The sequence below is a fragment of the Cervus elaphus genome, chromosome 2, assembly GCF_910594005.1.
Source record: "Cervus elaphus chromosome 2, mCerEla1.1, whole genome shotgun sequence".
In the NCBI taxonomy this organism is placed as follows: Eukaryota; Metazoa; Chordata; class Mammalia; order Artiodactyla; family Cervidae; genus Cervus; species Cervus elaphus.
This window is the reverse complement of record NC_057816.1, coordinates 40821706-40833641: the sequence shown is the minus strand read 5'-3', so window position 1 is coordinate 40833641 and position 11936 is coordinate 40821706. Positions and strand designations below refer to the sequence as shown.

The following is an 11936-nucleotide window of genomic DNA, read 5'->3' as shown; positions in this document are numbered from 1 at the left end:
GGCTTGCCATCCTTGACAAGCTCTAAATCAAAGGCCCCCAGAGGTGGTAGAGAAAGACAGCTACCCTAAATGCTGACCTTAAACATGTCACTGTGGGCTTGCCCTCCCACTGGGCAGGTAGAAGGAATCACCCCAGAGTGTGAGCGTCATCTAGGTGTTCTGATTTACTCTGCTGGCCACACAGCTCGTGGGATCTCGGTTCCCTGCCCAGGGATTGAACCTGGGCAGTGAACATGCCGAGTCCTTAGCACTGGGCCACCAGGTAATTCCCTCCAGTTCTTTTTTTTAAATCCATTTTCTGATCCAAAAAAGGTGAAAAAAGAACACAGACACAACTCCATTACTGACCAGTTCATATTTCTCTTTTAGGCCTATTTTCCTTTTTTTTTTTTTGGACTAATTCCTTTTTGAATTCAAAACTTTGAATAAAGTCTATGGAAAAAATGTGTCTGCAGTTTCTGCCACAACCTTCTGATTCTCAACAACAAATGATTTTTCAAGTTGAAAACTTTTCAACTTGAAAAATCATCTCCTCTTTCACGGCCTGAGCATTTCCAAATCTGGGTACAGGGCTCTGGTGAACTGAAAAGACACAGGTGCCCGGCACCACTCGGGACTCATCCTTTCTGCACCATCACCTAGACCAAGAGCTTGTTACAGCAATCCCCCAGATGCGTTTATTAGAACCCCAAATTGCTGATAAGTATTGTATGAGAAAACAAGGGTTCTGTGAGCAAAGACGTTTATTGAAACACAGAATTTAAAACATCTCTCTTCATTACAGGACTTCTTAGAGCTTTTAACGTGCAAACAGGTGAGTGAATCCCCAGTGAAAAGAAGGAATACTCAGGCATTTCCCTCCTCCTTGATGTTGGTGTGATTTTCATCTTGGGTAGAAAACCTGGAGGGATGAGAGTTTAAGGCAGACACTTTGGGAAACATTGTTCTACTAGGGACGTATCCTTACAATGCATAACTACTATATATTCAGTGCTAATTATATTAATAATATTGCCAGAGCCTTTTCTTCCACAATATTTCAATATAATGATTCTATTACCACTGAAAAGGTGGGCATGTCGAGCTATTATACAGTCTTCTTTAACACTTCTATGACATGCTGTATACAGCCTGTGGGCACTATCCTTAGCCAATTAAACCTACTTGTGAACTAAATATCATATTATTTTGACTTTGTGCCATCGCCCACCCTTGTTGAGTTTCAGCACTGCAAAAAATCAAAATCCAGAAATCAAGGTGCTTTGTAAAAGGAGCATCTATTTAAAAAAAAGAATCAGTTCTGGCTTAGGTGTAAAAAGTCAGTTCTGATCTAGGTGTCCAGCAAACTTCCTTTAGCACCAAGCAAAAGTGAAAACAAACAACACCCCCAAATACCAGACATAGAGATGGAGACCTCTCTTCTTCCTGAGGCTAGATTCCTGTTAGATTCCAAAGCATATTGTAGTGGAAATCCAAAGATTCCTGGCGGCCCCGCATCTCTGCTATGTACAGTATTTTTCTTATGTGACTGGAAGAATGTACTACGGCTGTGGTTGCTCGAGTGCCTTATCAAGATCATTCTTCCGAAAAGCTCGAGGAACATAAGGCAAGTCACCTGCAGAAGGCATAAACATCAGCGCTGTATCTTAATGTCCTCCCACAAAAAGTCACAGTGCAGGCTGGAACTGCCAGGGGCGCAAACACACCATGTATCTGCCTTGCAATTCATTTGCTTTTCTCCCTCTCATGATACATTTAGAAAGAACTGCTCAGGCTGAGAGGCATAGAATGGAAACCCAAAATAAGTCAAATTCTTTTCTTTATATACTGTGATGGTCGTATTGATGAAACAGTCATAAAGACATTAACTGAAGTGATGATTCCGATCCATTTCACATTCCCAGTTTTACTCTTCTTCTAGATTATGTGTGCTTGTAGCCTGGAGAATTTTAGTAAAAGAGGTCTTTTAAGAGCTAGTGAAAAAGAAGCCATGTTGGTTTTTCTTAAAGCACTTTCCAAATATTTTTACTATAAAACAAGTGAAGTAAGAGAGAAAAGTTTCTAAATTGCACAAGTCCACAGCTCCCCAAAAGTGCACTGAAAACTATGCAGAATAATTTTGATTAGGCTGGATGACTGTGCCAGGCTCCAAACAAGTGGTTATTCTGTTGTGACATCTGCCAAGCAATGCATCCATTGTTCTCTGGAATTTAATTCATTTTAAATTACTCCATCCAAATGATAAAACATGAGATGTGCTACACTCCAGGGGTAAAATACAATGATTGTTTTTAGTGTGACCACAACTGTTAGCCGGGAAGCAAGACAGCCTGTTCTAATTAGGCCCTGATTATTGTCTTCTGGAAAAGCTAGTTTGAGAAATGTGAGTGAAATCCTGTTAAATGGAAGGATTGGCATACACGATCTTGCCTACTCTGGTAGGACTGCAGGACTGGAGTGTCACATGCGAAGTCTTCCCAAAAAACACAGCAATGGTTTTCAGAAGAGAAGCAATGTCAAAACCGGAAGATGCCTGGGATACCAACTTACTGTAGGACATACTTGCATCTGTGTTTGTGCGCACTTGGTCGCTCAGTCATCTCCGTCTCTTTGCGACCCCATGGACTGTAGCCCACCAGGCTCCTCTGTCCGTGGGGATTCTCCAGGCAAGGATACTGCAGCGGGTTGCCATGCCCTCCTCCAGGGAATCTTCCTGGCCCAGGGATGGAACTCAGGTCTCCCACAGTGCAGGCGGATTCTTCTACATGTGTACCAGTATAAATTATCTTACTGATTCAGGACTACCATGCAAACGCCTCCAAATCCAAAACATTATAACCGCCTGTCTCAAAAGTATCGTAAAAGTTCCTAAGAGTCATATGTGGTGGGGAACATCTGGAAACATGAATGATTAGGCACTAATAAAAGAAAACAAGTTGACTCTCAGGAGAAAATACACACATATACACGCGTCAGAGTTTATGTCTCCCATCTGCCACATATTTAATATCAACTTTTGGAAACAAGTTCAGATGAAATAAAAATCAAAGTTCTCAAAAGGTGAAAGCTTAACTTAACCATTAAATCTTCCCTATTGCCCCAAACATCAGCATGTATTTCACGTCTATGCAAAAGTATGCCTTCAAACTGCTTGAATGATATATGACACGCCAACCAGTCTTCAAATAACACGGCCAGTCATCCTGTAATTTAAAAAAATTAGGTAAAAGGTATTATAACACATTTCACACGCACACACACTCACACACACACACATATACACATACCAATGACAACATTTGGCCTTTCCTAAAATAAGTACATGAAGACTCTCAAGAGCAGCCAGGAAGGAACCTGCCCACGTCACCCCTCCCTACAATCCAGGTAGTTTCCTTTAATCCAGTAGCAAATCTGGGCATATTTGAGAGGGGTGATTCTAACGGCCACGTTGAAATCCTGTGGCGAACCATTCACGTCTACCCACTGGTGCCCAGAAAAGATGCCGATGATTTTCCGCTCCCACTTCTGCTGCTGTCTCTTCCACATTCTCACGTAGACCCCGGACCCGCTGGCGCCGGGCTGGGCATCACACTGCTGGTAGAGCAGGTCGTAGGTCTCGTCCTGGACGTCACAGAAGCGGTACACCAGGTTGCCGGGTCGGTCGTTGTCGTAACCCGAGAAGTGGATCCTGCCCCCCGGCAGCTGCTTGGCAGGTGGGCTCACCCCGATCTTCATGAACTTTCTCTTGTGGGGCTTTTTGAGCTCCAGGAGGGCGTAGTCATAATCCATGCCGATGTCGTTGGCATTGCCCTTGATCCAACCCTTGGGGACGTGGGTGCGTTTCACCCGGATCCACTGGAATTTCATCTTCTCGGGTAGGGCTGAGTGCGAGTTGTTAGCCCCTCGACCACCGTCTTTAAACTTGGGCTTCAGGAAGCCCACCCGGAGCTTCTGGGTTCCTTTCACGTAGGTCTTGCCGTCGTGGATGCAGTGGGCGGCTGTGAGCACGTGCTTCTCGGCCACCAGCGTGCCCGTGCAGCCCGTGGACAACTTCACGGAGGTCGAGAAGGGGTAGTTGAGCAGGAAGTCCTTCCCAAAGATGCTGAACCTGCTGTCGTAGCCGTAGATCTGCCGCTTCCTCCGAGACTTCCCCGAAGACTGCCCCTCACCATTTCTGAGGACGTAGATGCCCACCTGCGTCTCGGTGCGGCTGCCGTTGGCATAGAGGGTCTCGTAGGACAGGTACTGCTTGGCTTCTTCGTAAGTGGGCAGTGGCGTTCCTTTATGACACTGGGGTCCACACGCGGAGGACACTTCCAGCTTGGCTTCGGCCCCGAAGTCCGGCTTGGCCAGGTTGAAGGTGGACTGGGGCAGGACCACGGGGAGGCGGTAGGCCGGCCAAGTGGGCTTCCAGTGGGCGCTGGAGGGACTCACCTGCCCGACAGCCCAGAGGAGGAGGAGGAAGATGGGGCGCCCTGGAGTCCCCGCCATGCTGAGCACCACCCTGCAGGAACAACGACAAGCAGGTGAGGAGGGTGAGGGTCAGCAGACGCCGTCCAGGGGCATGCCTGGCATCGTCTGGAGCTGTGAACCTTCTTCAGGAATTGCGGTGTGCAGAGGAATCCCCGGGAACGGTCTCACAATGCAAGGGCTTGACCTTGTTTCATCGTGGGGCTGGATGCCCAACGTGAAACTGAGTATTGGTTCCCCTTGGTGTTTCAGATGACCCTATGGACGACCCACAGAGGGCGGGTGCATGGGGTCATTAATTCCCAGATGAATTGCTTGACTGGCCCTAATACCCATGTAATTTCGGGCCCTTCTCTGTGCTCAATTCTACACCTTTATCCTCTGCTACCCTCCTGATCCCCTTGCCCTTCTTTCCTTTCTCCCTCCCTCTCAATCTCATTATAGCCTGTACCTGGAAACGTTTAGAGTAACTTGCTCATGTTCGGGGCGAATTCAAATTACAAAGTTTATTGAGTGACCAAGGCATCAAAGAGGGATGGCTCCACGGGCCACACTTGATGGGACTGGGATCGCTTCTAAATGGTGAGTGATTCAGAAGAAGGCGTGGGACTTTTTATTTTGTTTTGTTTTGAATTTAGAACAATCATAACCATTCTAAGTCTACTTCCAGAGTAGCCAGGCCTCTAGCAAAGGAAACACTCCCTCCTCCCTTGGATTTTATTACATAAGACCAAGGCGTTGGGCTTCCCTGGTCACTCAGTCGGTAAAGAATCTGCCCACAATGCAGGAGACCCAGGTTCGATCTCTGGGTCAGGAAGATTCCCTGAAGAATGAAATGGCAACCCACTCCAGTATTCTTGCCTAGAGAATCCCTTGGACAGAGGAGCCTGGAAGGCTACAGTCCACGGGGTCACAAAGAATGGGACAGGTCAGGGTCTCTGTCAAAGACTGAAAGCTTTAAATTTGCATCAAATAACCCATTGTGACTATTTCTGTTGGTTGCTTATTCAGGTCTGTGCATTTGTGTTCCCAGCTAGGCTAAAGGCCTTGAGATTCGGCCTATGCTAGCATTCCACAAAGGTTTATTCATGGAAGAGTAAATGAATAAATGAATTAATGTTAGTGTGGCTCAAAAAACCCGTTTTTTGAATGCCACACTATCAGTGCCAATAACATATACGCACATGGATGAGGTGGAGGTTCAGAGAAAGGGCATGAAATCTCGTGGTGGGGAGAAGAACAAGGGAGGCGTTCCAAGGGAGGTGACGGTTGAGAGGGGTGATAAAGCTGAACAGAAATAAGCTAAAACAAACCGAAGGGGTCCCTTAGAGAAAGGGAGCAAAGATACGGAGACAGGAAGCAGTGTAAGTCACTTTAGGAATTACCCTTAGCTCAGCAAGGGGGCTTCCCTGGTGGCTCAGACGGTGAAGAATCTGCCTGCAATGTGGGAGACCCAGGTTCCATCCCTGGGTCGGGATGATCCCCTGGATGAGGACACGGCAACCCACTCCAGTATTCTTGCCTGGAGAGTCCCATGGACAGAGCAGCCTGGCGGGCTACACACAGTCCAGGGGGGTCACAACGAGTCGGACACGATGAAGCGACTGAACTGAACTGAAGCATCATTTGGCTCTGACTGGTGCCGAATCTTCTGTTCAAGAGAAGCTGACTTAGCAGGTAGGTTAATTCACTCACAAGCAAGGATCCCAAAACAAGGACAAGGAGGGGTTAGGTCTTAAGAGGAGAGTGTGAGCTAGTGGGGGTGAGACTCCGGAAGAAACTGTTCTATTCTCAGGCTTCCTCTTTGAGAATACACACCTGTGAGCAACTTTTGGGTGACTTTCGCTTTCTTACATGAAACTGGAAAACTGGAGGAATCATGTGCTTCCCACAGGGCTGCCTCCTGGACCCCTACACACTACCCTCTCCTCCCTCTGACTATAACACGGAGGGCATTAAGGCATGCTAACACTGAGCAACACAAGCCTTAAGTCAAGTTTACTTAGGCTCATCTCAAGGAAGAAAACACAGAGGTCTGGCTGCCAAGTATTCCTGTTTTCAAAATATGATTGCTGGCGAAGAGAAAGGAGGCGATGAGACGGTATGATCTTCTATGTTATCAGCTGTCGACATTTCCCAGGGGCAGGAAGAACACGACAGTTAAGATACTCTCATATTATCAACTGGAACATGCATTTTCAAATCCCAGATCTGAAACATATATGTTAACTGGATCCTAGGAGTACCGGGTGCAAATTACTTACCACAGCAGGACTGTTGCACTGGCACATGCCTTTAGCTCTACCCATTCATCCAAACACTGAAACCGTCCACTGGCAGGGGTGTCAGGGAAGACAGTAGCAGGAAAAGAGTCTGAAACTACTTCAGATAAACCTTTACAAATCCATGCAAGAAGCTCGTCTTAATGAATTAACCCCCTCTCAGGCAAAATTGATCCCAACTTCACCTTTCCAAGCGCCTTGCCTGTATAGTAAACCCCTGTTTAAAAAATACTTTCGGAATTCCCTGGTGGCCCGGTGGTTAAGAATCCGCCTGCCAATGCCGGGGATGTGGGTTTCATCCCTGGTCTGGGAAGATTCCACAAGTGCAGAGGCTAAGCCGCTGAGCCACAACTATTGAGCCTGTGCTCTAAGGGCCTGCAAGCCGCCAACCACTGAAGCCTGAGCACCGAGAGCCTGTGCTCAGCAACGGGAGAAGCACCTCAGCGAGAGTCTGGTGCTGGAGGAGACTCTTGAGCATCCCTTGGGCTGCAAGGAGATCCAGCCAGTCCATCCTAAAGGAGATCAGTCCTGGGTGTTCATTGGAAGGACTAATGCTGAAGCCGAAGCTCCAATACTTTGGCCACCTGATGCGAAGAGCTGACTCATTGGAAAAGACCTCAATGCTGGGAAAGATTGAGGGTAGGAGGAGAAGGGGACGACAGAGGATGAGATGGTTGCATGGCATCACCGACTCGATGGACATGAGTCTGAGCAAACTCCGGGAGTTGGTGATGGACAGGGAGGCCTGGCGTGCTGCAGTCCATGGGGTCACAAAGAGTTGGACACGACTGAGCGACTAAACAACCACCACAACAAGAAGTCAGCCATATGTAAGTAAAACTGCCGAACCAACAGCGCTGAGTAAAGCTCTAATTCCTTAAAAATAAGCTTTTCAGTGACCTCAGAAAACTAATTCCATTAGTTTGCAATATCAGTTACAAGTTCCCTATATGATTTCAACTCTATTCATTTGTGTGGTAAGACCTTATTCTGAGAACTTTTTATATCTTCATTAAAGTTTCTATGTAACACTGGAAGCTACAAATATTTTATTATTCTATTTCACTCCATTTCATTCTTTTGGCCACGCGGCAAGTGAGATCATAGTTCCCTGACCAGGGATTGAACCTGTGCCCCCCTCATCGGAAGTGTGAACTCTTAACCACTGGACCGTGAGGGAAGTCCCCATGGAACTATATTTTAGAAGAAACTGTGATTCAGATTTAGAAATTAGTGCAGGTCAAATTATTCCAAATTGATTTGGTTTTTAAATACCTGATCAGAAGCTGGAAGATAAAGTGATGTGTTCTCAGGTCCCCACCTGGGTTTAAACTGACAACTATATTAAAGTTGCAAGCTTCATAAGTTGCTCACTCCCTTACCAAATGTGTGTTTAGGGTGGTTTAGAAATTGTTCTGAACAGTGATCTCTTAGTCTTCTAGGTCTGGTTTTTCCAGGAGCTTTTTTTTTCCCCCCCAGGAGCTTTTACTCAAAGAATTGTGGAAGGTGGAGGTACAACGGGAAATGAAAAGGCAAATTTATCATGCTAGTCTCTAGCCTGTCTGGATGACAAGATTGCCCTTATTTGTTTGCAAAGGAAACAAAGGCCTCCAGCAGAGGGCAGCTTTCAAGAATGAGTGGAGGATGGCTAGGTGAGAAAGCTCTTAGAAAAGTTTGCAGAGGGGGTGAGTGAGGGTGTGTGTGCACGGTAGAGTCGGGGAACAGATGACAACTACCTCCACTCAGGGCCTTTCCTAAGGCATTCACACCTTGCCCTGACCCCTTCCCTATTAATAAAACACTTTAAAATTAGCTTGGTGATTTTGCATTAATTTCTCAATTCACCTGATACTGGAATAATTCCACAGGAGACAATTATTGTTTCCATTTTTATAAATGCTAGGTAAACCTTCACTATGCCCATCTCATTTATTTAAACATAAACACTCTAAGATGAAAACATGCATAATCTCACTACTGGAAAGGTAACACATAGGTACATAATTTTTAATTCTCTCCTGCCTTTACCAATGGCTCACTTTATCCTCGTAGAACTGTCTGAAAAACTCACACCTTACAAAGAATGAAGATTTCCAAATCTTATCCTTGTATCTAACTCTGGATCAGGAAAATTCAGGTCTACATTTCATTTCTAGGACTAAGCCTTTACTGGATAAGGAGTCCTTAGATACAGAATTATCTCTGAACGTTCCCAACTAAGTATTTTCATGCATCACTTGACCTAAATGACAAAGCAGAATGGAAAATGAAGGTAAGCAAATATTTTCTGGCTGTGCTTAGTAATATGGAAACCGTATTCCTTTTCCAGCCCTGTATATCTGACTCACAAGAGGGTTACAATTTCCATGTTCCATCACTCACCATGAGCCACTGTCCTGCTGTCCACTGTCTAAAAATATTTATACGTTATGAAGATGCTGCCACTTGGGAAGTGCGCTGATAACCTCACACGGAGCTTGTGATCACAGTAATGCTGCCCGGAGGCTGTGGGCAGAGACTCTCTCCCAGTTCTGCACCTTGAAAACTGCAACAACACACATCTCCTCCAGAGGGCAAATGTTCGGGAGCTGTGATATAACTCCTATAGCAAACAAGTGTTGGCAGGGAACATCTAATCCTCAGGGTATAAGTTCTCTGTTGTACAACATCTGAATTCCTGGGACCACTATAAACAGTAACGACAGAAAGAAAGAGCCGGCAAGTTTGTGAGGATAAAAACTCTGGATGCCATTCGGAAGGATGGCAGAGGGTTTTTCCATGGACTCTGGCCAGGGATACTGAACAGTGAAACCATGCTAATTCCTAAAGCAAATCGCTAAAAATGAACAAAGCTCTGGTAACACTCCACAGCCAGGTATGCTCTCGTTCTCCTGAGGTACTGAACCTGTTAAAGGGAAACAAACCTAATCACATAGTGGTTTAAGAATCACAGTCTTGTACAGGAAAGAAATGCAGGGTATTTACAAGCCCAGCTACCCTAAACATAATCTTGTGGTCAAACGATGTTTAACTTCTTCTCTATCAGATTTCAGGCAAAATGAACCACCCCAGTGAGCCTGGGACAAACCTGGCAGCAGAACAAAAATAGTAGAAAACTGTCAATGGTGAGACCCTGAGAAAGGAATTCCCTGGGGTCAGGGGGAGTTATGCATGAATAATAGCTGCTGAATTCAGTCCTAAGGGAGCTATGAGAAAAGATGTTCAAGAGAACCTGAGACTCTTAAACGCTGCAGACAGGGGCCGATAATGTTCTCAGACCCACTAATGGGAACTTTGGCACTTATACTACAGACAGAAGAATGCACCCACATTCACCATCTACCTGAATAAGTTGTCACTGTTACAAAAATGAGGTCCATATTAATTACCTTGGAAAAATGCTTCCGTTTCAGTTCAGGCATGGGAAAGCATGACAAGTTATCACCTGACTTTAAGTGGGAAAAATACAAGTGAAACAACTTATTCAAATGCAGATGGTGTGCATATGATCACAAATGCTTTCACAAGTACATATAGTGGCTTTTGTGGCAGTTTCTGCTTCTCTACTCTACCTCCAATCCACTCCTAACAGACCTCGTGAGAGGTGCACCTATAAGGTCTATTTTAAATGCTCTATGCACAAGTATGATTCTGAAACAAGTGTAGTAAATAGCTTGGTGTTAATTTGGCTTTCAGCTTTTGGCCACAGCTGATTTCAAACCACAAATTCAACGCTTTATCACAGGGCCTCCTCAAAACGATTCTGACACTGGCCAATCTGCGCCAATCATTCGCGGATCTACTCCTAAGGAGCCGCACAGGGACCACTCAAGCTGAGTTCCCGGAACTAAGAGAAGGCAGCCCTAGCCACAGGGATCCCGAACAACCAGGAGCTTTCCACCAGCTAGGGGCTATTTCTGAAGTCTCGCGGGTGTCACCCAAAAGGCAATAAAACAAACAGGATTGTTATCAGCTGCTTTCTTATGAGAGGTCTGAAAGCAAATCTAAGTTGTATTCCGAAGGGGAGTGGGAGTTATCCTTCATCTATTCTTCTCGCTCTTCTAAAGCATTTTTAAAAAATTCTTTCAAGCTTTTATTTAAAAATGAACCCACGAAGAATGTCCACACGCTGAAGAGGGAAGTTTTGCTTCCAAGAACTGTTGCTAGTTCACGGACAGTGGTTCCTAGCGCAGCGCGGGGCCGTCAGTCACAGAGCCAGGGGAGGGCCTTTTCCCCGACCTGTTTGCTGGCCTCTTCTTGCTTGCCAAGGTGTGTTCACAGTTACATGCCCAGGGTAAAAAATTAACTTGCAGACCTTGCTGGTATTGCAGACCTTGCTGCAAAACTCAAGGGAAAAAAATAATTGTGCGTGTGTGTGCGGGCGAGCGTGCCCAGAGCAGGCTTCTTTTCTATTCCCACCCAGCATCCGAGATGGTAGCTGCGAAAACTTGCTTTTCCCCACTCGATCCGCGGGTGACACCGCGGAAATCCAAACGCCCCGCGGGTCCCAAGTCTCCGCGGAGCTCCCCCAGGCCGCCGGTCCCAGCCCTCGAGCCCCGAGGGCGGCCGAAGCGAGGTCTCCGGGGCCCCCGCAGCCCGCAGTGCCCCCGCGTTGAGCGCCGCGGCTCTCCCTTTGTCCGCGGCCCCCCGCCCCGGGCTGGCGCCCCTCGCCCGCGCCCGCACTCACCCGCGCCGGGTCGCCCGCCGGCCCCGGCTCGCCGCGCCGCTCAGACAGGTGTGGGCGCCGGGAGGGCGCGCGCAGCTCCCATGCCGGTTCCGCGGCGCGACCGAGTGAGAGCGCGGCGGGCGGGCCGGGGAGCGGGGCCGGAGGCCGGCGGGTCCGCCCCTCGCGCCTCCCGAGCCGGCCCGCCCCGCCTCCGGCCCCGGGGACGCCGCGCCCCTGCCGCCCGCGGCCCGCCCCCCGCCCGCGGCCCCGCCCCCGGCGCCCCCGCCGCCCCCGCGGCCCGAGCCCGGCTCGGGGCTGCAGGACCGCTGCGCGCGGCTCCGCGCAGGTGCCCCTGGCGGCGCTCGCCTGTCCCGGCCTCCCCGCGCCGGCCCGCGCCGGCTCCCGGGGAACCCCCGGCCCGCGCCTTTGCTGGCGGCCGGCCGCCGCCTGCTCGGAAAAATCAGGGCCCCGCACCCTCAAAGTCGACAGCCTAGCGCCGGGGCTCTGGGCTACACCTG

General features: G+C 48.0%; 1 protein-coding gene across 1 annotated transcript; it reads right to left on the bottom strand.

The window, feature by feature from the left end:
* Nucleotides 1–725: 725 nt before the first annotated feature.
* PRSS23 (serine protease 23) lies at nucleotides 726–11588 on the bottom strand. Its single transcript, XM_043876362.1, has 2 exons — nucleotides 11440–11588; nucleotides 726–4504 (listed from the first exon to the last, which is right to left on the bottom strand). The coding sequence occupies exon 2, from the start codon at nucleotides 4489–4491 to the stop codon at nucleotides 3364–3366; it is 1128 nt and encodes a 375-aa protein (XP_043732297.1). The 5' UTR covers nucleotides 4492–4504; nucleotides 11440–11588; the 3' UTR covers nucleotides 726–3363.
* Between the last annotated feature and the right edge of the window lie 348 nt (nucleotides 11589–11936).